Source organism: Scyliorhinus torazame, chromosome 12, assembly GCF_047496885.1.
Source record: "Scyliorhinus torazame isolate Kashiwa2021f chromosome 12, sScyTor2.1, whole genome shotgun sequence".
Taxonomy (NCBI): domain Eukaryota; kingdom Metazoa; phylum Chordata; class Chondrichthyes; order Carcharhiniformes; family Scyliorhinidae; genus Scyliorhinus; species Scyliorhinus torazame.
In genome coordinates, this window is record NC_092718.1 from 145,546,304 (window position 1) to 145,572,611 (window position 26,308).

Here is a 26,308-nt window from a genome sequence, read left to right on the forward strand (position 1 = left end):
GTAACTCTCACTGTTCTGTTCCTATTTAGATTTGTTATATACACACCCAAAAAAACAATTAAAACATTTTTTTTTTTTTTAAATGATGAAGTGTGATTTTTAAGAGGATTCTGTGAGCAATTTATGATTTTACCCAGGTAGCAGGATTTACGAACTGTCTGGGATACAGACAGGCAGGGCTGACCGTTAGAGTAATTCTGAGGTGCACAGGACAATAATATTCACACTTGCAATAAAACAAAGTTTTTTGCACTTTTCAGACCAACCTGGAAGAATTGCTGTATGAGGAGAAGAATAAAGGTCAGAGGTTACAGACTGAACTCGATGTCAGTGAGCAAGTGCAGAGAGATTTTGTCAAACTCTCCCAGACATTACAGGTAAGGAATTCTTCTTTATAAAATTAAGAGTGGGCTGGAAATGTGCCACATTGAACTGAGGCTGAATGGAGTGAGGCGGGGGGCTAATATTGATCCATTTTCAAGCATTGTATACTATAGTTTATAATAATCATCTTTATTATTGATGCAAATAGGCTTACATTAACATTGCAATGAAGTGACTGTTAAAATCCCCTAGTTGCCACACTCTGGCGCCTGTTCAGCACTGAGGGAGAATTCAGAATGTCCAATTCACCTAACAAGCACGTCTTTCGGGACTTGTGGGAGGAAACCGGAGCACCCGGAGGAAACCCACGTAGACACGGGGAGAACATGCAGACTGACACAGCCAGTGACCCAAGCGGGAATCGAACCTGGGACCCTGGCGCTGTGAAGCTACCGTGCCGCCCACTAACTGAGACTTCCATTGCTCAAGAAATGTAATGCTTTAGGAATTTTCAACTGGAAGTATTGTACCCCTAAAATTTGAGTGCTTATTGACTTGTCCCCAGCTAAGCAACTTCTTGTACCCAAGGCAATGTCTGAATGGCTCTATAATTGGTGATCTTTCTTTTCTACCCTACAGCTCCTCTCACCTCTTGTCCTTTTTTACAACAGAATGAGAGTCTTTGCTCCTAAACTTTCTTTTCTTATTCCTTTTGAACTATAGGTATGCTGTCTTAATGCTTTATTCTTTCCGCATCTTCACGGTTGAAACCTAAGTACGGAGTGCTTTTCTACTCACTGTTTCCCTAGATTCAAAGGAATCTCTTCTACAAACGTTTAAAACCCAAGCTTGGTATCACAGCAGCAGCACGGTTAGCTCCCTGACTTTATATAACTTAAATAGTTCAGTAACACACTTTCTGAGAATACATAAACATAAGACATCTGAGCAGAATTAGGCCATTCGGCCCATCAGGTCTGCTCCACCATTCAATCATGGCTGATATGTTTCTCATCCCCATTCTCCTGCCTTCTCACCAAAACATCTGATCCCGTATTAATCAAGAACCTCTCTATCTCAGTCTTAAAGACACTCATACTTTGAGAATACACAAACCAGGGCAATCCCATAGTCTATGCTGGGTCTGTCTAGTTGCCTTCAGAAATGGAAACGATATAAATTAGAACCGTACTTTTTGATCACTGGTTGCAGGGACCTGCTTCTGGTTTCAACTCTTCTCTTTATGTCAGCGCAATCTATACAGATGGCCTTTTAATATTACAAACCTGGAGTCTTGAAGCTACAAATGCAAACATGGCTGCTGTCAAATAATTGAACAATTGCTCTGCGATGTAGTTGATGGAAGTTAAGTGACTGTGCCCAGTCATGTTTGTGTTCATTGTTATGGAGAGGTCTGGCAAAGGGCACGCTGGACATTACAAGTCATTGTTTTCTTTTCACTTCCTCCAATAGGTGCAGTTGGAGCGCATCCGTCAGGCCGAATCATTGGAAAATGTCCGTGTAATCCTGAATGACACGAAATTGACAGATATTAACCAACTTCCAGAAACATGACATTAAACCCTGGAGATTGAGGCTACATGGTTTTTACCCAACCAGACAATTGTCGTTGTAGAAACATGTTAATTCTTATTTAACTCTGAAGGATCAGAGCCTGTGGATTAATTGAACGCAGTAATTGAGGTGTAAATGTTTCTAGATTGACTTTGTACAGGATGCCTGACCTGCAGTTAGAGCTTCCCAATTCATGAAATTGCAACAGGGGAACACTACCGAAATTTTAAACATAACATATGATGAGACAAGATCACCGGGTGTATGCTGTACGTAAACTTTGAAAAATCATTGATACAAGAATTCCCACTCTTGCCGGAGGAGACATTTCTAATCCGATACTCTGAATTGATTTAGTCCTTTCTCATTTGTTTCATGTAAAAGCAGCATCAGGCAGTCAAAACCTTTAGCTCACACCTTTGCTTCTGAAGTTTAAATGTTTAGTGCTCAGAAAAGTGTGAACATTTGCTTTAACTGGGTCTGTTTTCCACCCCTCCCGGCAAATGGTACTGACTCCAGAATCTGCTAGTCTTCCCACAGTCCTGTCGACTCCTCCCAACAGCAGACGAAGCTTCATTAGAATTTGTATTTATTGTACTTGCTGTCCTTGCCAGTTTTGTATTACTCTCACCTACAGTGAACTGCATATCCCATGTCTTGCACAGCAAGTTCAATGAAAAGGACATTTTTAGAAACCTAATTAGTTAACTTTCATTGATTTAAAAGTTGCCAACCTGCTATAAATGTGAGGCTGAAGCAATTAATGATTTAAGAAAATTAATTTTTGGTTGGCCAGTTTTAAATTTGTTAATTATAATTCTCAGGATTCAATACATTTTCAAAACAAGTGCGCTCAGATTAATATTGGATATTACCAGTTGAATCCTTACTCGGAATGAAATTGTTGCTGTTCAGCTGGTTAAATTGAGGATATAGTTGATGTCTAAAGGTATCGAGCTGTTTTCGGGTGGAGTGTTGTAATCTCACTTGATTTAACCCTTCCTTCCTGCCTTTTAGGAGTGAAACTGGAGGCTTGAAATAATCAAATCCGAACATTTGGACTGCCCTGCAGATTTTATACCTGATTTATAAGCATGAGAAAGCTCATTTAAGTTTCTAACACTTCTTATCTGGTCATATTTAAAAGGAGAAGTTCAGGCAACTAAAGTTTGAACCTCAACCGACATCTGGCCTAAGATTTTGTACATGTGATCTCCTGTTCCCTTAAATAATTGATTTCCATGCCCCAAACGTACAATTTGAACAGCAGCACGATGAGCGCTACTGCAGTAATGCGAGAGATGAATACTTCACGGCACTTGTAGGGAACAGGTATTCAAGCATTGCGCTGCATCTGAGCTGAGACATTCTGCAATTGTAAGCCGTTAAAAGATCCACAGCACAGAACGGCATTAAAAAAATATGTATTGATAACGTTTAGAAATGGCATGAAATATTCCATTGTATTTTCACAGCAGAGTGTATGGGCAGCAGTAAACTCAGAGAAATGAGGTTGCACGTAATCTCATTGAATCATGATGGGAGGTTCTGTGGAGAGATGAAGGGAACGATTGACAAAGTGAAAGACATTTTGCAACTTCAAATTCATTTTGAACAAAGAAGGCATTTTATCGCCCCCTAAAATATTTGTAGTAAATGGCCATTTATTCGAGGAATAATTATGCAATGTTTTAACACTTAGATATGTGAATCTTTCCGTTAAGCCTTTTAAAGTTAAACTTACCATAAATTCCTCAGCACTTGCTTTAAATAGAAACATGGTACAGTATTAAAAGCTTCAGTCCTTTCCATTACAGCTCTATGATTTAAACATGGTGTATGTGTGACATGACTGGCTAGTGACACCAGAAGATGCTCTCTGCAGTTTTTTTAATATATGTATATATATTATATATATATTATTAGTTCCTCTTACATGAATTGACTTTACAGCTTTCATCAGCTATAGCTGATTTACCAATATCTAAATCCTGGCAACTGTGTGTGTAGCACAAGAAAGCCGAGGTAAGGGGTAATATGTATCGCGTGTTCCCTTGTCCATTGTTGGGACTTTACATGTGCAGTTTCCCTTCATCATAGCATGTCTATTTATTTAGTCAAGTGGTGTAGCCACATTTTAACTGCCTACATCTCCCAATAAGAAGTTCCAAGGGCACTTTGAGAGAAGAGTCATGTCTGACACAAGCCATGATGTCCCGTGCAAGTGTGGATGTACAATTCTGCTCTTTACAGATTTAAAATGTAACCAATGTAACTATACTGAAGGTGTCCTTATGAAGAAAGTGTTTAAAATAAAAGCTGCTGGAGTAAACAGTTGTGTGTTTGTTGTGAAATGTATAGAATAAGTCATTTCATCAAGATTTAAAGTCTCGGCCTGAGATCTTGACAAAGGCAGTTGATATGATTTGGGTGCATCAGTCACCTGGTCTGCAACTCCTCCTGAATTTGTATAGTGCTATATTGTACTCTTGTTATATTGCTGACAGTGGGGGCTTGCTAGGGATGGCCCTGGGTGTATTACTGTCTTCACATTCTGTTTATTCAGTTGTGTTAGAATATGTAACACTCTGGTGGCACGGTGGTGCAGTGGTTAGCACTGCTGCCTCACGGTGCCGAGGACCCGGGTTCAATCCCGGCCCCTGGTCACTGTCTGGATGGAGTTTGCACATTCTCACCGTGTGTGCGTGGGTCTCACCCCCACAACTCAAAATGTGCAGAGTAGGTGAATTAGCCACACCAAATTGCCCGTTAATTGGAAAAATAAAGGATTGGGTATTTTAAATTTTTTAAAATGTAACTAATCCTCATAGGCACATGGAATTTATGCTTTTTTTTCTGGTTCTGCGCAGTTGTGTGGACCTAGAATCAATAGGGATCATGGTTTTGTTCAACGTTTCTATAGAAAAGGTCGATTGTCTCCACGAGTTGTCTTTTGGTGTCACCTCGCCTCAAGTTCTTTTTCTTGATGAGATGATTTTAGTGGTGTGACTGGGCTTCAGAGTGAATAAAACAAACCTTGAATTCATGCAGCACTTTTCATGACCACAGGGTGCCTCAAAGAGCTTTACAGCCAATGAAATAACTTTAAAGTATCTGGACACTGTATAATGTAGGAAACACTGCAGCCAGTTTGTTCACGTAGTGAGTTCCCAATGAACAACAATAACACAATCTCTGGTAGCGTGTGACCCTTTAAGGGAGTGAGGTCTCAGAGGGTAATGTGACCCATTTGGGCCAGAGTGGGCGAATCCTGGGGCTGAGTGGGTTTTACTGTCATTTAGGAGTTTGGAGTTGTGAAGTACAGTAACTATCTCACTCTGTAAATAGTTATTATCTCAATAACCCCTTTATTCAGTAATCTACTTGGTCGCCAGTCTTTCAAGGTACTGCATTTGGCACATAGGATCAATTGGAGTGCCTTCCTACTGCGACATGAATCAGGCGAGCAGACTTTGTGTGGAATCCTTTCCATTGAAGCAAAGCCATTCAGCAGTCTGTCACAATGCCCTTTTCAGGGAAATTTTCGCCATTCAATCCTAACACTGAGCAGTGGGTGCTGTACGTCGAACACCTTAGCTGTTTGTTTAAGGCCAATGAGAAGTAGCGAGTAATCATATTAACAGCCAGCAGGGCCCTGATCTATAACCTGATTAGGAGTCTGACCTCTCAAGGTGCCCCCAACTCCAAAGGTTAGATGTCGCTCAGGCGATGGAAAACTGAAGGAGCTGCAGAGCGTGCAAGCAGACTAGATCTGCCAAGTTCGATGGGAAGCTGCTGGCAGTCATGGCACCAGGGATGAAGGCACAAAGTAATGGGCAAAAAGAGTGCAGTTATATATGGAATTTGCTCCACAGACCAGGAGCTACGAAGAATGGTACTGATGTGGGGGAATGGAAATTCAGCGAAACTATATGTTATTTGCCTGCAATAGGAGAAAATGCAAGGCTTGGCAGTGGCTACAGCCAACAAAAAACTGACTCCAGTACACAGTGTTGAGAATAACCCTGAAAACTGATCTGAAGTATACAGTTTAAACAACATTAAGATGGCCCCAATCACTTGTGTTAATGGTAAATGGTCAGTCACTCAGAACGGAGGTGGACATAGCGGCCTCCGCTACAGTTGTAGGTGAGCAGATGTATTGTCATTCACAAGAGGGGGAGGGGGGGCAGGCAGCCTCTGAAGTTAAGCACGATGACCAGGCTAGCCACGTACTGGGGGAACTAAGGATGATCCTATGTTCAGTTCAACTGCTTCTAATAGTAATAGGGGGGAGTCAAGGGACAAGTCTGATAGGTCGAGATTGGTTTTGCCAAATTAGATTATATTGCCTTAAATTCTTCAAACTTAATGTGGGAGACTTCCATGATGTCTTTTTAAAAAAAAACAGGTTTTCCAAGATAGGTTAGACAAGATACAGGGCCTGAAAGCAAAGATTTGCGTGGATCCTGAGGCTAGGCGCCAAGTTTTACAGAGCGTGACCCGTCCTCTATGCCTTACAAGTGAAGGTTAAGTTTTAACCCAAATGGCTAGAAGGATTGGGTATCATCAAGCCTCTGCCTTGCGCCAGTGGTTAAACCAAGTAGAACATCAGGATGTTTGGGAACTACAAATTAACCATGAATCAGGCAGCAAAATTGGATCAATACCCATTACCAAGAATTGAAGATATATACGCTAAATTAACAGGAGGTTTGACGTACACTAAACTTGATATGAGTCATGCATACAGCAATTAGATGAGACTTCTAGAGAATTTGTTACTATAAATATCAACAAAGGCCTACACTAGTACACCCGGCTACCCTTCGGAGTCTCATTGCATTATGTTCCAGCACACTATGGAAAGCTTATTACAGGATCTACCCAAGGTGGTTTCCCTACCCGAAAGTATAGCCCCTCCACCTATACCACAGGAAATAGTTCTTGCTTTAAACTTTCTCAATGTGCTATCAGTGTTGGCACTTATAGGTCAAGTTTTGAACCCAATCTGTTCATAACCAGCAACCAGTACAATAAGGAGTGGGAGACACAAACGAGCCATGGGACAAAGGAGAGAGGGTGGGGGGGAACGGGGGTGGGGGAGGAACGATGACATATAAAGAAAGCAAGAGCAACAAGGGATGAAACCGCAGGAGACCAGTCCTAGGGCAAGCTTAAACCCATATTAAACTAAATAGACACCTGTACGTACATGCTCTGGTCACACTGGGGATTACAACAGATGTATGCCGAGTAAAGGGGGAACACGGCCACAACGGGAAGGAAGACTATTGCCTGTAAATATATGTGCTGATTTCCTTTTTTGCGCAGTTATGCAATATGTAACATGAATTGTGAAATATAAGATATGAAAACTCAATAAGTTTTTTTTAAAATAATTTTGAACCCAAAAGTTATTGGAGTCAAACACATGGTTCTCCACAACTGGCTTCAATACAGGAATGAGCAGTTCCGGCCCTAAAAGACAAGTTAAGTGATGAAGACGCCTTATTATAATGGGGAGCAGGGGTGGTCATTCCCACCCCCGCTAGAGTACTATTATTGCAAGAGCTACACTGTGCCCATCCTGGAATGTGTTCCAACACCTGAGCTAGTGTGCAGTCAATTCTAACTCCACGTGCCCCAGAGTCACAAGTGAATTAGCCAATAATTCTTATAAATATACGTGAAGTCCTTGGCAGTCCAATAATCACCGTCAACACGTTTGTAAATGTAAGCACAATTTTATATATGTATACATATATTACACACACTGCACAGACTAACACGGGTGGAAAGGGTAAAAATCATAAGTGAACATCCGGTGGCAGCCATGAGTTGATCGGTCGCACACAAGGTGGCTCCTGCTTGGAGGCTTTGGTTTAGGCCCTTTTTGCCTGCTTATTTGCCGCTTTTGTTGGAGATTATGCAAAATAACTGGCGAGAGTTGAATTCTCCGACAGAGTGAAATGTCGGCCGTTTGCCACACCCGGCAGAAATCGAACAAGGCGATGACGCCAGAAGTGAAGATCTGCGTGAAAGCATACTGGAGGCGGGAGCGTTGATGGTGATGATCGAGGGGGAGCTTCGACAGCATCAGCTAGAGATGCAAGGGGACTGGCCAAAGGCAATTGAGAGCAGTAGCGCCTCTCCACAGGGCTTTGGAGCAGGTGGGGAAGTTCCTGGACTGGCAAGGTGCGACGATTCGTCAGGTGATAAAGGCGGTAATGGATTACAGTGATCAGGCTGGAGCTGGAGGCATAGGTGGTGATGTTGGGAGCAGCCTGTAAGGAGTTGACCGTTAAGGTGGACAGTCAGAAGAATAAATCCAGGTGGCAGAATTTAAGAGTCGTGTGTTTGCCGGAGAGTTTGGAGGGAACGCGTGCCATGGCCTCCATTTCAAAGATATTTGCGAAGCTGGTGGATGGGGGGGGGGGGCTGTGAGAGGGCCCAAAGGTGGAGCAGCCACATCGAGCGCTGAGACCGAGAGCTGGGGCAGTGATAGTCCGAATGCATAAATTCCAGGAGGAGAAAATTCTGAGATGGATGACGCGACACTGCAGTTGGGAGAATCAGCGGATGAGGCTATGTCAGGACATTGAGGCCGACCTGGCCAAGCCACAGGCAGTTTTAACCAGGCCAAAATGGTGCCTTTTTGGAATAAGATGCGGTTTGGGGTGTTGTGCCTGGTCAAACTCTGGGTGACTTGTAAGGGGAAGGAGCAATATTTTATGACACCAGAGGAGGCAAATTACTTATTAAAGAGCATGGTTTGGAGGAGAGTTAATGAGGAGATTTCTTGGTTTTTGATATGTTTGTACAATGTTTGCAAGTGCTTTGTTTTTTCACAAGATTGGCCTTTTTGGTATTTTATTATGGTGGATGGGATGGTTCAGAATCCTGGGTGTCGTTCCCCTGTTGGTCAGGGAGGTCGAGGGTTTGGGAGGGGGAGCCTAGGCAGGGACTCTCCCAAGGGTGGAGGTGGAATGCGACGGGTAGCCAGAAAGAGCATGGGGCGTGGGGGGGTGATGGGAGTGGCTGCAGTTAGGTAGTCGAGGGGCGGTAGGAATTTGGAGGGAGGAGTGTGAGGGGGGGGAGGGGATAGTGCTGGTGATGCAGGTAGTTTATTGGGTGGAGGCAGGGGAGAAAACAGGGGCTGGCCATTTTCAGTGGGCCTGGGCAAGAAAGGAGATTGGGGGCAGGGGATAGTTTTGCATTGAATTGGATGGCGGACCCAAATTGGGGGTGGGGTGGGGTGGAGAGAATCAGAAATCCCCAGTGAGGAGAGTGACTTGGAATGTGCAGTTGAATGGTCCGGTGAAACAACCGCGAGTGTTTACGCAGCTGAAAAGTTTAACGGCGGAGGTAGTTTTTGTGCAGGAGACGCACCTGTGGGTGAAGGATCAAGTGAGGTTAAGAAAGGGGTGGGTAGGGCAGACGGTTCACCCGGGGTTTGATTCTAAGTCAAGAGGGGTTGCGATCCTATTCAGCAAAAGCGTGGCATTTGTGGTGGCCGGCTAGGTGTGGGACCCAGGGGGTCGGCGGTACATAATGGTGAGTGGGTTCCAGTTGTGCTTGTAAATGTCAATGCGCCTAATTGGGATGATGTAGAATTTGTCAAGAAGATGATGGCGGCCATCCCAGACCTAGATTCACATCAAATTAATAATGGGGGGTGATTTCAACTGTGTAGACCCTCAGGTGGATCGGTCGAGCCCCAAGTCACTAGTCAGGTCAGGAATGACGGGGAGCTTGGGGTGTTCATGGACCAGATCGAGGGGGGGGGGGGGGGGCTGTACATGTGGAGGTTTAGGCATCCGAGAGAGAGAGAGTGAGTTTCCCTTCTTCTCCCATGTGCATCGTGTCTATTCCCACAAAGATGTTTTCGTGGTGGGAAAATCGGTGCTCCCAGGGAGAATGGGGACAGAAAATGCCACGATCATGGTAAGGCTCGGTATGGACCGGGCACAGAGGTCCTTGTGGCGGATGGATTCGGCACTGCTGGCAGATAAAATGTTCTGTGGAAAGGTGACTTCAGAGATAAAGGAGTATGTCGGTCTCACCCTCCACGTTTTGGGAGGTTTTGAAGATAGTGGTGCGGGAGGGGAGGTGATATCTTAGAATTCCATAGAGATAAAACAGAGAGGGCAGAGAGACCGAGGTTGGTAGGGGCAATTTTGGAGGTGGACCGGCGGTATTTAGTGGTCCTGACCCTGGAGCTGTTGAGAATTTGAGACGCTGGAGATAATTAATGAGGCATTCATTTACGGGATATGGGCGTCGCTGGTTAGGCCAGCATTTATTGCCCATCCCTAATTGCCCTTCAGAAGGTGTTGGTGAGTTGCCTTCTTGAACCGCTGCAGTCCTTGAGGTGTAGGTACACTCACTGTGCTGTTAAGGAGGGGGTTCCAGGATTTTGTCCCAGCGACAGTGAAGGAACAGTGATATATTTCCAAGTGAGGGTGATGAATGATTTGGAGGGGAACCTCCAGGTGGTGGGGTCCCAGGTATTTTCTGCTGTCTAAGGAACCTTGGTGAGTTACTGCAGTGCATCTTGTAGATGGTGCACATGGCTGCCACTGTTTGTCGGTGGTGGAGGGTTTGAATGTTTGTGGGAGGAGGAGCAATCAAGCGGGCTGCTTTGTCCTGGATGGTGTCGAGCTTCTTGAGTGTTGTTGGAGTTGCAGTCTTCCAGGCAATTGGAGAGTATTCCATTACACTCCTGACTTGAGCCTTGTAGATCGTGGATAAACTTTGTGGGGGGGGGGGGGGGGGTGTCAGGAGGTGAGATACTCGCTGTAGGATTCCTAGCCTTTGACCTGCCCTGGAAGCCACAGTATTAATGTGGCTAGTCCAGTTCAGTTTCTGATCAACGATAACTCCCAGGATGGTGATTGTGGGGATTCAGCGATGGTAATGCTGAATGTCATTGGGGGTGGTTAGATCCTCTCTTTAGGAGGTGGTCATTGCCTGGCACTTGTGTGGCACGAATGTAACTTGCCACTTGTCAGCCCAAACCTGGGAATTTCCAGGTCTTGCTGTATTTGGAACTGGACTGCTCCATTGTCTGAGGAGTCACGAACATTGTGCAGTAATCCGCAAACATCCCCACTTCTGATCTCATGGCGGAAGGGAGGTCATTCATGAAGCAGCTGAAGATGATTGGGCCCAGGACACTACCCTGAAAAACTCCTGCAGTGATGTCATGGAGTTGAGATGTTTGACCTCCAACCACTACAACCATCTTCCTATGTGCCATGTATGACTCCAATCAGCAGAGAGTTTTTCCCCTGATTCCCATTGACTCCAGTTGAGCTCGGAGTCCTTGATGCCATACTTGATCAAATGCCGCCTTGATGTCAAGGGCAGTCACTCGCACTTCACCTCTGGTATTCAGCTCTTTTGTCCATGTTTGAACCAAGTCTGTAATGAGGTCAGGAGCTGAGTGACCCTGGCGGAACCCAAACTGAGCGTCCGTGAGCAGATTATTGCTGAGTCCTTCTATAAGGGACCATACAGGTCCAAGTCATGAGGGGAGTAAGTGGAGATGGGGCGTGTTTTGGATGGGCTGGTGTTCCCGGACGTAAAGAGGGGAAAGGGACAGGAACTGGAGGTGCCACTGGGACTACAGGAGGTAATGGAGTCGATTGGGTTTATGCATCGGGGAAGGTGCTGGGGCCGAATGGCTTCCCGGTTGATTTTTTACAAAGTTTTCAGCGGAGTTGGCCCCACATCCTTTGGGGACATTTAATGATTCATTGGCGCAGGGAGAGCTGCTGGCCACGTTGACTCAGGCAATAATTTCTTTAATCTCAAAGAAGGGTAAAGTCCTGGTGGGGTGTGGTTCATACAGGCCCATATCCCTTTTAAACACATGTGAAGGTGCTGGCTAAGGTGTTGGCTAGCCGGCTGGAGGGGTGTGTGCCATAGGTGGTTAAAGGGCGGCAGCTGTCAAGCAGTATTAGATGATTGTTGAATGTGGCTATGACACCGCCGAAGGGTAAGGTGCCGGAGGTTATTATGTCCATGGATGCAGAAAAGGCACTTGGTAGGATAGAGTGGAAGTATCTGTTCGAGCTCCTTGGTAGGTTTGGGTTCGGACCTTCATTTATCTGCTGCATGCTGCCCCATGGCTAGTATAGGAACAAATCCGGTGAGCTCAGGAGATTTCCGGCTATATAGGGGCAAGAGGCAGGGGTGTCCGCTGTCCCCGCTGCTGTTTGCGATGGCTATTAAACTTTTGGCCATTGCGCTCTGGGCATCAAGTGAGTAGTTGGGCATTGTAAGAGGAGGCAGGGATTGTATGGTCTCTCGCTGTATGCGGATGACTTGCTGTTGTACATTTCACTTCCGATGGAGTGTATGATTAAGACATATCAGGGAGGTTTGGTGCTTTTTCGGGATACATATTGAATGTGGCAAAAAATGAAGTTTTCCGAGGCGAGGAGTGCAAATTTGAGTGTTCTACCAATCAGGGTGGCCAGAAACAGGTTTAGCTATTTGGGTATTCAGGTGGGCCACGATGCATAAGTGGAATCTGGCCGTCTTTGTGGTGGAGTTAAAAGGGGATTTGAAACAGTGGGATACACTCCCGCTGTCCCAAATCTGGTATACTACTACTGGGCAGCGAATGTGGGCAAGGTGCGACGGTGGTGGTGGGGGGTTGCGAGGAGGCTTTGTGTGCAGGGCTGTGCCTAAGGGCCCTGTCTACGGCCCCCCTCCCATAGATACACTGTGAGCCTATTGGTGGCATCGTCCTTTGGAGCCAGTTGAGACGGCACTTTGGCATGGAGGGTATGTTGGTACTGGGTCCAATATGTAGGCATCACAGATTTGCTCCGGCGGAGACGTATAGGCATTGGCAGAGGGAAGCGGTGAAGTGGGTTAGGGATCTGTTCATGGAAGGGAGGTTCACAAGGTTAGGAGAGTATATAAAGGTGCGGGGCTTTGTGCGGAAGGAGCTACCCTCGTTTCCTCAACTGCCAGAGCATACCTTACTGGACAGGTTGTTAACGCAGGGTGAGCTGGTGGATGGGAAGATTGCGGACGTTTATGCGCCAATGGAGGAGATAAATCACAAGTGGGAGGAAGAGCTGGGAATGGAAGTGGGATGAGGGGTTCTGGAGTGAAATTATGCATCGGGTGAATGCAACTTCATTCTGTGCTAGGATGAGCCTGGTACAGTTTAAGGTGGTGCATATGGCTCCTATGACATGTGCTCGTATGAGCGGGTTCTTCCCAGAGGTCGAGGATAAGTGCGAGTGGAGGGGACCGGCAAGTATGTCCATATGTTTTGGTCATGTCTGAGATTAGTGGGTTTTTGGACCCTGATTTTTGAAGCACTATCAGCGATTTTGGGGGTGAGGATGTTGCGTGCCCGCTGGTGGCGATCTTCGGAGCTACTGGAGGGGAGAGGGGCCAATGTTGTGGCTTTTACAACGTTGATTGCCTGGAAAGGCAGCACGGTGGCACAGTGGTTAGCATTGCTGCCTCACGACGCTGAGGACCCAGGTTTGATCCCAGCTCTGGGTCACTGTCCGTGTGGAGTTTGCATATTTTCCCCATGTCTGCGTGGGTCTCACCCCCACAACCCAAAGATGTGCAGGGTAGGTGAATTGACCACGCTAAAGTGCCCCTTAATTGGAAAAAATGATTGGGTACTCTAAATTTATTTTTTGAAACCCTTGAGTGCCCGGCGGAGAATTCAATTAGGGTCGAGGATGGTGGGGCCACCGAGGGTGTCAGCATGGTTGGGGGATGTGGCCAAGTTCCCTAAGTTGGAAAAAATATTTGCATGGGTTTCGCCCCCACAACCTAAAGATGTGCCGGGAAGGTGAATTGGCCCCCTAATTGGAAAAAATCTATTAGGTACGCTAAATATATTTTTTTTAAGTTGGAAAAAATAAATTTGCTCTTAGAGGGTCAGAGATGGGGTTCTGTGTAAGATGGAGGATATTCTTTTCCCTACTCAAGGATTTGTTTTCCAACACCAGGTTAAAATCCAACAGGTTTGTTTTGAATCACTAGCTTTTGGAGCACCTGACTCACCTGATGAAGGAGCAGTGCTCTGAAAGCTAGTGATTTAAACAAACCTGTTGGATTTTAACCTGGTGTTGTCAGACTTCTTACTGTGCCCACCCCAGTCCAATGCCGGCATCTTCACATCAAGGATTTGTTTGTCACCAAGGATAGGGAGTGGAGGGGTGTTCAGGGGAGAAAAAAGGGGGGAAAACTTTTGATTGGGTTATGTTTTTGAAAGATGTGATTTGTCTATTTTCGTTTGGTATAAAAATATTTTTTTTAAGTCATAAGAGTTTTTGTTCCAGACTTTTCTTCACAGCAAGCTTGCAGATTAAAGTCTTTGGTTTGCAGCCTGTAATGATGACCTTTGTAGATTCATTCATTCAGGTACTCTATAGGTTAGAAATGTATTGCTCTCGGACTTCCGGTGGCGGCCATGAAGGAGTAGGTCGCATATCTGGTGGCTCCCGCTCAGGACGGACCTTTGGACCTTTTCCCCGATTTTTTCTCGGATTTTACTTGAAAAGTCGATGGTGGACGCGACTGTGAGGAGAAGTCCCACACCAGTGCAAGGAGAGGTGGACCAGGAGTGCTCGCAAAGGAAGAAATAGGTGAACAGAGAAGGCCTGGGTTGAAGCTGCAGTGGGAAAAGGCATGGCGGACGAGTGGAGTTCTGACTCGACGACCCAGCGGTCGACGGAGCAGTTGAAGAAGTTTATTCAAGAGGACTTCGTCAAGCAGAAACAGGAATGCTTGGACCCCATTAGGGAATCGATTGCTCGGCTGGATTAGAGATTGGACGTTAAAGATCGGGTGATCCAGAAAGCGGAAAAGGCACTGACTAAGCACAAGGAACACCAAACAGCAATGGAGTGGAGATGGGGATGCTGAGAGACCAGCAGAGAAAGTTCCAGGAGAAGGTGGAGGATCTAGAGAAAAAGTCCCACCGGCAGAACTTGAGGATCGTTGGTCTGCCGGAGGGGTCCGAAGGAGCAGATACAGGGGCATATAAAGCGGGTATACTCGAGAAGCTAATGGGGGAGGGGGCATTCACCCGACCCCTGGAGGTGAACAGGGCGTACAGAACACTAGCGAAGAAGCCACGTGTAGGTGACTCCCCCCCCCCCCCCAAGGGCGATGGTGGTGAGATTGCACAGGTACATGGATAAGGAGCGCATTCTACGGTGGGCCAGGACGACATGGAGCTGTAAGTGGGGGAACAGCATCCTGAGCATTTACTTCCCAAGACCTGAGCACGGACGTAGCCAGGAGAAGAGCGGGATTCAACCAAGTAAAGTCGACCCTTTTCAAGAAGAAGGTGAAGTTTGGAATACTGTATCCGGCCCGTCTTTGGGTCACCTATGAGGAGCAACACTTCTATTTTGAGTCGCCCGAGGAAGCGATGGACTTTGCCAGAAGGAAAGGGCTGGCAGGGGACTGAGGTGTTAGAACTTTGCTGCAGTGTTCACGTTAAAAATACTTATGTTTTTGCACTGTATTTGTAATGCCTTTTCTTACAATAGATGGGAAAATGTTTGGCGCCATGGGCGGGGCTACCAAGCCCGCTGGGCGGGCTAGCTCACGGAAGGCAGTGGGGGGTGAGCAGATGTTATGCTTGTCGAAGGGGGCTGTTTTTACTGTGCTGTTACTGGGGGGGGTGGGGGAATTGCTCTGCTGACGGGGGAGGGACTGTTGCTGGGGGACAAAAGGGAGGTCGGGGACGGAGGCTGTCTGGAGGCCGGCCTGCAGGTGGGCGGGGCGCGAGCTGGAGACTGGCCTAAGAAAGGTGATGGCTGATCGGTGGGGGGAGGGAGAAGCCCCCGACAAGTGGAACGCTAGAGGGCTAAATGGGCCGTGTTCGCACACTTGAGAGTATTGAAGGCGGACGTGGCAATGTTACAGGAGACGCATCTTCGGGTAATCGATCAGACTAGACTAAGGAAGGGATGGGTCGGGCAGGTACCTCATTTGAGGCTGGATTCTAAGACTAGAGGGGTCGCGATCCTGATTAATAAGCAAGTGTCATTCGAGGTGAGAAGCATCGTTGTGGATGTGGGAGGTCAGTACATCATGGTTAGTGGGAAGCAGGAAGGGCTGCCGGTGGTACTCGTGAATGTCTACACGCCAAACTGGGATGATGTGGAGTTTATAAGGAGGATGTTGCGAAAGATTCCGAACCTGAACTCGCATAAGCTGGTCATGGGGGACGGGACTTCAACACAGTCATTGACCCTGGGCTAGACCGGTCGAGCTCAAGGACAGGCAGGGTGCCAGCAATGGCAAAGGAGCTAAAGGGGTTTATGGAGCAGATGGGGGGAGTGGACCCATGGAGGTTTGGGCAGCTGAGAGTGAAGGAGTTCTCTTTCGACTCACACATATATAAAGTGTACTCCCGGATCGACTTTTTCATCTTGAACAGGGCTTTGCTGACGGGGGTAGTGGACACTGAGTACTCAGCGATCACGGTCTCGGATCATGCCCCGCACTGGGTGGACTTACAGGTGAGCAAGGAGTGTGGCCAGTGCCCGCATTGGAGATTGGATGTCGGACTGTTAGCGGATGAGGAGGTGTGCCGGTGGGTGACGACATGCATCCACAACTATCTGGAAGTTAATGACACTGGGGAAATCGCGACAGTAATGCTCTGGGAGGCGCTGAAGGCGGTGGTCAGAGGGGAGTTGATTTCGATACGGGCCCACAGGGAGAAGGTAGATAGAGCAGAGATGGGCCGATTGATAGAGGAAATACTTCAGGTAGACAGGAGATATGCGGAGACCCCAGAGGCAGGGCTTTTGAGGGAATGACGGAGGCTACAGGCGGAGTTTGGCTTGCGAACTACAAGGAAGGCGGTGGAGCAGCTGTGGAAGGCAAAGGGGGCGATCTATGAATATGGGGAGAAGGCCAGTAGAATGCTTGCGCACCAGCTCAGAACGAGGGAGGCAGCCAGGGAGATTGGGAAAGTGAAGGACAGAGACAGGAACTTGGTCGAAGATTCAGCAGGGGTTAACAGGGCGTTTAAGGAGTTTTATAGCAGGCTATATGAGTCAGAGCCCCCAGCTGGGCTGGAAGGGATGAGGCAATTCTTAGGAGGGCTGAAGTTCCCGAAGGTGGACTGGTAGAAGGGCTGGGGGCCCCGATCGGGTTAGAGGAAATAGCAGACGGGCTGAAGGACATGCAGTCGGGTAAAGCCCCGGGCCGGACGGGTACCCAGTGGGGTTTTATAAAACGTTCTCTGGGATATTGGGGTTGCTGTTGATGAGGACATTTAATGACGCAAGGGAGAGAGTGGTGCTTCCCCCAACGATGTCACAGGCCACTATTTCACTGATCTTGAAGCGGGAGAAGGACCCGAAGCTATGCTGGTCCTACAGGCCGATCTCCTTATTAAATATTGACGCCAAACTGTTGGCGGAACTCTTGTCCTCAAGAATAGAAGACTGCGTTCTGGATGTGATTGGGGAGGACCATAGAACATAGAACAATACAGCGCAGTACAGGCCCTTCGGCCCACGATGTTGCACCGAAACAAAAGCCATCTAACCTACACTATACCATTATCATCCATATGTTTATCCAATAAACTTTTAAATGCCCTCAATGTTGGCGAGTTCACTACTGTAGCAGGTAGGGCATTCCACGGCCTCACTACTCTTTGCGTAAAGAACCTACCCCTGACCTCTGTCCTATATCTATTACCCCTCAGTTTAAGGCTATGTCCCCTCGTGCTAGCCATTTCCATCCGCGGGAGAAGGCTCTCACTGTCCACCCTATCTAACCCTCTGATCATTTTGTATGCCTCTATTAAGTCTCCTCTTAACCTTCTCCTCTCTAACAAAAACAACCTCAAGTCCATCAGCCTTTCCTCATAAGATTTTCCCTCCATACCAGGCAACATCCTGGTAAATCTCCTCTGCACCCGTTCCAAAGCCTCTACGTCCTTCCTATAATGCGGTGACCAGAACTGTACGCAATACTGCAAATGCGGCCGTACCAGAGTTCTGTACAGCTGCAACATGACCTCCTGACTCCGGAACTCAATCCCTCTACCAATAAAGGCCAACACTCCATAGGCCTTCTTCACAACCCTATCAACCTGGGTGGCAACTTTCAGGGATCTATGTACATGGACACCTAGATCCCTCTGCTCATCCACACTTTCAAGAACTTTACCATTAGCCAAATATTCCGCATTCCTGTTATTCCTTCCAAAGTGAATCACCTCACACTTCTCTAGTGTCACACGGGAGGGTTTAAACTAGTATGGCAGGGGGGTGGGCACGGGAGCAATAGGTCAGAAGGTGAGAGCATTGAGGGAGAACTAGGGAATAGGGACAGTGTGGCTCTGAGGCAGAGCAGACGGGGAGAAGTTGCTGAACACAGCGGGTCTGGTGGCCTGAAGTGCATATGTTTTAATGCAAGGAGCATTACGGGTAAGGCAGATGAACTTAGAGCTTGGATTACTACTTGGAACTATGATGTTGTTGCCATTACAGAGACCTGGTTGAGGGAAGGGCAGGATTGGCAGCTAAACGTTCCAGGATTTAGATGTTTCAGGCGGGATAGAGGGGGATGTAAAAGGGGAGGTGGAGTTGCGCTACTTGTTCGGGAGAATATCACAGCTATACTGCGAGAGGACACCTCAGAGGGCAGTGAGGCTATATGGGTAGAGATCAGGAATAAGAAGGGTGCAGTCACAATGTTGGGGGTATACTACAGGCCTCCCAACAGCCAGCGGGAGATAGAGGAGCAGATAGGTAGACAGATTTTGGAAAAGAGTAAAAACAACAGGGTTGTGGTGATGGGAGACTTCAACTTCCCCAATATTGACTGGGACTCACTTAGTGCCAAGGGCTTAGACGGGGCGGAGTTTGTAAGGAGCATCCAGGAGGGCTTCTTAAAACAATATGTAAACAGTCCAACTAGGGATGGGGCGGTACTGGACCTGGTATTGGGGAATGAGCCCGGCCAGGTGGTAGATGTTTCAGTAGGGGAGCATTTCGGTAACAGTGACCACAATTCAGTAAGTTTTAAGGTACTGGTGGACAAGGATAAGAGTGGTCCGAGGATGAATGTGCTAAATTGGGGGAAGGCTAATTATAACAATATTAGGCGGGAACTGAAGAACCTAGATTGGGGGCGGATGTTTGAGGGCAAATCAACATCTGACATGTGGGAGGCTTTCAAGTGTCAGTTGAAAGGAATACAGGACCGGCATGTTCCTGTGAGGAAGAAAGATAAATACGGCAATTTTCGGGAACCTTGGATGACGAGTGATATTGTAGGCCTCGTCAAAAAGAAAAAGGAGGCATTTGTCAGGGCTAAAAGGCTGGGAACAGACGAAGCCTGTGTGGCATATAAGGAAAGTAGGAAGGAACTTAAGCAAGGAGTCAGGAGGGCTAGAAGGGGTCACGAAAAGTCATTAGCAAATAGGGTTAAGGAAAATCCCAAGGCTTTTTACACATACATAAAAAGCAAGAGGGTAGCCAGGGAAAGGGTTGGCCCACTGAAGGATAGGCAAGGGAATCTATGTGTGGAGCCAGAGGAAATGGGCGAGGTACTAAATGAATACTTTGCATCAGTATTCACCAAAGAGAAGAAATTGGTAGATGTTGAGTCTGGAGAAGGGGGTGTAGATAGCCTGGGTCACATTGTGATCCAAAAAGACGAGGTGTTGGGTGTCTTAAAAAATATTAAGGTAGATAAGTCCCCAGGGCCTGATGGGATCTACCCCAGAATACTGAAGGAGGCTGGAGAGGAAATTGCTGAGGCCTTGACAGAAATCTTTGGATCCTTGCTGTCTTCAGGGGATGTCCCGGAGGACTGGAGAATAGCCAATGTTGTTCCTCTGTTTAAGAAGGGTAGCAAGGATAATCCCGGGAACTACAGGCCGGTGAGCCTTACGTCAGTGGTAGGGAAATTACTGGAGAGAATTCTTAGAGACAGGATCTACTCCCATTTGGAAGCAAATGGACGTATTAGTGAGAGGCAGCACGGTTTTGTGAAGGGGAGGTCGTGTCTCACTAACTTGATAGAGTTTTTCGAGGAGGTCACTAAGATGATTGATGCAGGTAGGGCAGTAGATGTTGTCTATATGGACTTCAGTAAGGCCTTTGACAAGGTCCCTCGTGGTAGACTAGTACAAAAGGTGAAGTCACACGGGATCAGGGGTGAACTGGCAAGGTGGATACAGAACTGGCTAGGTCATCGAAGGCAGAGAGTAGCAATGGAAGGGTGCTTTTCTGATTGGAGGGCTGTGACTAGTGGTGTTCCGCAGGGATCAGTGCTGGGGCCTTTGTTGTTCGTAGTATATATAAATGATTTGGAGGAAAATGTAACTGGTCTGATTAGTAAGTTTGCAGACGACACAAAGGTTGGTGGAATTGCGGATAGCGATGAGGACTGTCTGAGGATACAGCAGGATTTAGATTGTCTGGAGACTTGGGCGGAGAGATGGCAGATGGAGTTTAATCCGGACAAATGTGAGGTAATGCATTTTGGAAGGTCTAATGCAGGTAGGGAATATACAGTGAATGGTAGAACCCTCAAGAGTATTGAAAGTCAAAGAGATCTAGGAGTACAGGTCCACAGGTCATTGAAAGGGGCAACACAGGTGGAGAAGGTAGTCAAGAAGGCATACGGCATGCTGGCCTTCATTGGCCGGGGCATTGAGTATAAGAATTGGCAAGTCATGTTGCAGCTGTATAGAACCTTAGTTAGGCCACACTTGGAGTATAGTGTTCAATTCTGGTCGCCACACTACCAGAAGGATGTGGAGGCTTTAGAGAGGGTGCAGAAGAGATTTACCAGAATGTTGCCTGGTATGGAGGGCATAAGCTATGAGGAGCGGTTGAATAAACTCAGTTTGTTCTCACTGGAACGAAGGAGGTTGAGGGGCGACCTGATAGAGGTACACAAAATTATGAGGGGCATAGACAGAGTGGATAGTCAGAGGCTTTTCCCCAGGGTAGAGGGGTCAATTACTAGGGGGCATAGGTTTAAGGTGAGAGGGGCAAGGTTTAGAGTAGATGTACGAGGCAAGTTTTTTACGCAGAGGGTAGTGGGTACCTGGAACTCGCTACCGGAGGAGGTAGTGGAAGCAGGGACGATAGGGACATTTAAGGGGCATCTTGACAAATATATGAATAGGATGGGAATAGAAGGATACGGACCCAGTAAGTGTAGAAGATTGTACTTTAGTCGGGCAGTATGGTCGGCACGGGCTTGGAGGGCCGAAGGGCCTGTTCCTGTGCTGTACATTTCTTTGTTCTTTGTACATTAAACTCCATTTGCCACCTCTCAGCCCAGCACTGCAGCTTATCTATATCCCTCTGTAACCTGCTACTTCCTTCCACACTATCGACAACACCACCGACTTTAGTATCGTCTGCAAATTTACTCACCCACCCTTCTGCGCCTTCCTCTAGGTCATTGATAAAAATGACAAACAGCAACGGCCCCAGAACAGATCCTTGTGGTACTCCACTTGTGACAGAACTCCATTCTGAACATTTCCCATCAACCACCACCCTCTGTCTTCTTTCAGCTAGCCAATTTCTGATCCACATCTCTAAATCACCCTCAATCCCCAGCCTCCGTATTTTCTGCAATAGCCTACCGTGGGGAACCTTATCAAACGCTTTGCTGAAATCCATATACACCACATCAACTGCTCTACCCTCGTTTACCTGTTCAGTCACCTTCTCAAAGAACTCGATAAGGTTTGTGAGGCATGACCTAGCCTTCACAAAGCCATGCTGACTATCCCTGATCATATTATTCCTAGCTAGATGATTATAAATCTTGTCTCTTATAATCCCCTCCAAGACTTTACCCACTACAGACGTGAGGCTCACCGGTCTATAGTTGCCGGGGTTGTCTCTGCTCCCCTTTTTGAACAAAGGGACCACATTTGCTATCCTCCAGTCCTCTGGCACTATTCCTGTATCCAATGATGACATAAAAATGAAAGCCAATGGTCCAGCAATCTCTTCCCTGGCCTCCCAGAGAATCCTAGGATAAATCCCATCAGGTCCCGGGGACTTATCTATTTTCAGCCTGTCCAGAATTGCCAACACCTCTTCCCTACGTACCTCAATGCCATCTAATCTATTTACCTGGAGCTCAGCATTCTCCTCCACAACATTATCTTTTTCCTGAGTGAATACTGACGAAAAATATTCATTTAGTATCTCACCTATCTCTTCAGACTCTACACACAACTTCCCATCCCTGTCCTTGACTGGTCCTACTCTGTCCCTAGTCATTCGCTTATTCCTGACATATCTATAGAAAGCTTTTGGGTTTTCCTTGATCCTTCCTGCCAAATACTTCTCATGTCCCCTCCTTGCTCGTCTTAGCTCTCTCTTTAGATCCTTCCTCGCTACCTTGTAACTATCCATCGCCCCAACTGAAACTTCACACCTCATCTTCACATAGGCCTCCTTCTTCCTCTTAACAAGAGATTCCACTTCTTTGGTAAACCACGGTTCCCTCGCTCGGCACCTTCCTCCCTGCCTGACCGGTACATACTTATCAAGAACACGCAGTAGCTGATCCTTGAACAAGCTCCACTTATCCAGTGTGTCCAACACTTGCAGCCTACTTCTCCACCTTATCCCCCCCAAGTCACGTCTAATGGCATCATAATTTCCCTTCCCCCAGCTATAACTCTTGCCCTGCGGTGTATACTTATCCCTTTCCATCCTTAACGTAAACGTCACCGAATTGTGGTCACTGTCCCCAAAGTGCTCAACTACCTCCAAATCCAACACCTGGCCTGGTTCATTAGCCAAAACCAAATCCAATGTGGCCTCGCCTCTTGTTGGCCTATCAACAAACTGTGTCAGGAAACCCTCCTGCACACACTGTACAAAAAACGACCCATCTAATGTACTCGAACTATATCTTTTCCAGTCAATATTTGGAAAGTTAAAGTCTCCCAAACCCAAAGACGGGGTTTGTTAAGGGCAGGCAGTTGGCGGCCAACGTAAGAAGACTGTTGAATGTGATCATGATGCCCCCAGAGAGTAGGGACGTAGAACATAAGAACTAGGAGCAGGAGTAGGCCATCTGGCCCCTCGAGCCTGCTCCGCCATTCAGTGAGATCACGGCTGATCTTTTGTGGACTCAGCTCCACTTTCCGGCCCGAACACCGTAACCCTTAATCCCTTTATTCTTCAAAAAACTATCCATCTTTATCTTAAAAACATTTAATGAAGGAGCCTCTACTGCTTCACTGGGCAAGGAATTCCAGAGATTCACAACCCTTTGGGTGAAGAAGTTCCTCCTAAACTCAGTCCTAAATCTACTTCCCCTTATTTTGTGGCTATGCCCCCTAGTTCTGCTTTCACCCACCAGTGGAAACAATGTCCGCACCTATCCTATCTATTCCCTTCATAATTTTATATGTTTCTATAAGATCCCCCCTCATCCTTCTAACGAGTACAGTCCCAGTCTACTCAACTTCTTGTAATCCAACCTCTTCAACTCTGGGATTAACCTAGTGAATCTCTGCACACCCTCCAGCGCCAGTACGTCCTTTCTCAGGTAAGGAGACCAAAACTGAACACAATACTCCAGGTGTGGCCTCACGAACACCTTATACAATTGCAGCATAACCTCCCTAGTCTTAAACTCCATCCCTCTAGCAATGAAGAACAAAATTCCATTTGCCTTCTTAATCACCTGTTGCACATGTAAACCAACCTTTTGCGACTCATGCACTAGCACACCCAGGTCTCTGCACAGCAGCATGTTTTAATATTTTATCATTTAAATAATAATCCCTCTTGCTGTTATTCCTACCAAAATGGATAACCTCACATTTGCCAACTTTGTATTCCATCTGCCAGACTCTAGCCCATTCACTTAACCTAGCCAAATCCCTCTGCAGACTTCCAGTATCCTCTGCACTTTTTGCTTTACCACTCATCTTAGTGTCGTCTGCAAACTTGGACACATTGCCCTTGGTCCCCAACTCCAAATCATCTAGGTAAATTGTGAACAATTGTGGGCCCAACACTGATCCCTGAGAGACACCACTAGCTACTGATTGCCAACCAGAGAAACACCCATTAATCCCCACTCTTTGCTTTCTATTAATTAACCAATCCTCTATCCATGCTACTACTTTACCCTTAATGCCATGCATCTTTATCTTATGCAGCAACCTTTTGTGTGGCACCTTGTCAAAGGCTTTCTGGAAATCCAGATATACCACATTAGTTAGGCACGACCTGCTCTTTATGAACCCATGCTGCGTCTGCCCAATGGGACAATTTCCATCCAGATGCCTCGCTATCTCTTCCTTGATAATAGATTCCAGCATCTTCCCTACTACCGAAGTTAAGCTCACTGGCCTATAATTATAATTTTTAAAACTTTTTTTTTTTAAGAGATGATGGTCGCAATGGATGCAGAGAAGGCCTCTGGCCGAGTGGAATGGACCTATCTGTGGGAGGAGCTGGGGCGGTTTGTTTGGACGGGGCTTCATCGACTGGGTTAGGCTGCTGTATCAGGCTCCTGTGGCAAGTGTAAGGACGAACAGGTTGACATCGGGTTATTTTAGGCTGCACCGGGGAACGAGACAGGGATGCCCCCTCTCCCTGCTGCTGTTTGTGCTGGCCGTAGAGCCGCTAGCAATTGCGCTGAGAGCCTCAAAGGGCTGGTTCAGGGGTGGCGGGGAGGAGAGGGTGAAACGCTGTACGCAGATGACCTATATATTTCTGACCCACTAGAGGGGATGGGAGAGATTATGAGGATTCTAGGGGAATTTGGCCGGTTTTCGAGTTATAAATTGAACATGGGGAAAAGTGAGATGTTCACGGTCCAGGCAAGGGGGCAGGAGAGGCGACTGGGGGACTTGCTGTTTAGAGTGGTTAGGGGGAAGCTTTCGGTATTTAGGCATCCAGGGGGAATGGGAACGGTTACTAAGCTAAATTTGACCTGACTGGTGGACCAAATGAAGGAAGACTTCCGAAGGTGGGACATGTTCCCGTTGTCACTAGCTGGGAGGGTACAGACAGTGAAAATGACGGTCCTCCCGAGATTCCTGTTTGTGTTTCAGTGTCTCCCCATCTTTATTCCACGGGCCTCTTAAACGGGTAAACAAGTTGATCTCTGGCTTTGTTTGGGCGGGCAAGTAAAAAAGGTGATGCTGGAGCGTAGCCAGGGGGAGGGCGGGTTGGCGCTGCCGAACTGTAGCAATTACTATTGGGTGGAAAATATAGCCATGATTAGGAAGTGGGTGGTGGGGAGTCTGTATCGGAGCAAGAAGAGGCGGCATCATGTAAGGGCATGAGTTTGGGGGCATTGTTTTTTTAAACAATATTTTTTTAATTAAAGTTTTTCATAATAAATAGTAATAATCCTAACACAGCAAAATTGAGTGAACATTAACATAGTGCAAAAAGAGAATATACAATAGCAATTGACTAGACGTGACCCCACGCGCCTCAGTCTTCCCACACCCTCCCAAACGGAGCACTCACCCCCACTCCCCTATGAGTCGCTGCTGCTGTTGACGTTTTAATTTTCCCTGAGAAGTCATCGGACGGTATTATGCCCCTGCTCAACAGCAGCAGCTCTGTACACTTGGCAAAATTATTTACACACATAAATAGGCATCTGTTTGGTGTTGTCGTCCCTTGCTTCTTCCGGATGGAGTTCGCTGCCGTTGTCGTCTCGTGCGCACTTCCGCTTCTGCGGCCCTCCCGTCTTCCCCGTTTTCTATCGCATTTTTATTAGAAATCTAGTGCTAGGAAACAGATAGTTGACAGTAACTTTGAAATTTAAAAAAGTATTAAAAAAAAAAAAAAAAAGACAAATTTTAATTTTAATTAATTGACGCAATGTCAGTTAGAGGGGTGCTGTGCTCTGACTGTGAGATGTGGCAGGTCCGGGAGGCTTCCAGTGTCCCGGATGGCTTCATCTGCAGAAAGTGCACCCAACTGCAGCTCCTCACAGACCGCATGGTTCGGTTGGAGCAGCAATTGGATGCACTTAGGAGCATGCAGGTGGCGGAAAGCGTCATAGATCGCAGTTATGTAAGTGTGGTCACACCCAAGGTGCAGGCAGAGAAATGGGTGACCACCAGAAAGGGCAGGCAGTCAGTGCAGGAATCCCCTGTGGTTGTCCCCCTCTCGAACAGATATACCCCTTTGGATACTGTGGGGGGGGATAGCCTATCAGGGGAAAACAGCAGCAGCCAGAGCAGTGGCACCACGGCTGGCTCTGATGTTCAGAAGGGAGGGTCAAAGCGCAGAAGAGTAATAGTTATAGGGGACTCTATAGTCAGGGGCACAGATAGGCGCTTCTGTGGACGTGAAAGAGACTCCAGGATGGTATGTTGCCTCCCTGGTGCCAGGGTCCAGGATGTCTCCGAACG

At 47.0% G+C, this 26,308-nt stretch overlaps 1 protein-coding gene across 6 annotated transcripts in view; it reads left to right on the top strand.

Moving 5' to 3' along the window:
- Positions 1 to 4,231, top strand: part of rabep1 (rabaptin, RAB GTPase binding effector protein 1) — a 234,420-nt gene extending 230,189 nt beyond the window's left edge. For all 6 annotated transcript variants that reach the window (XM_072469129.1, XM_072469133.1, XM_072469131.1 and 3 more), the window contains exons 17-18: positions 261 to 377; positions 1,798 to 4,231. In XM_072469129.1, coding sequence (XP_072325230.1) covers positions 261 to 377; positions 1,798 to 1,899 — 219 coding nt within the window. In that variant the 3' untranslated portion in view covers positions 1,900 to 4,231. The remainder of the gene's footprint in view (positions 1 to 260; positions 378 to 1,797) is intronic.
- The last annotated feature ends 22,077 nt before the right edge of the window (positions 4,232 to 26,308 follow it).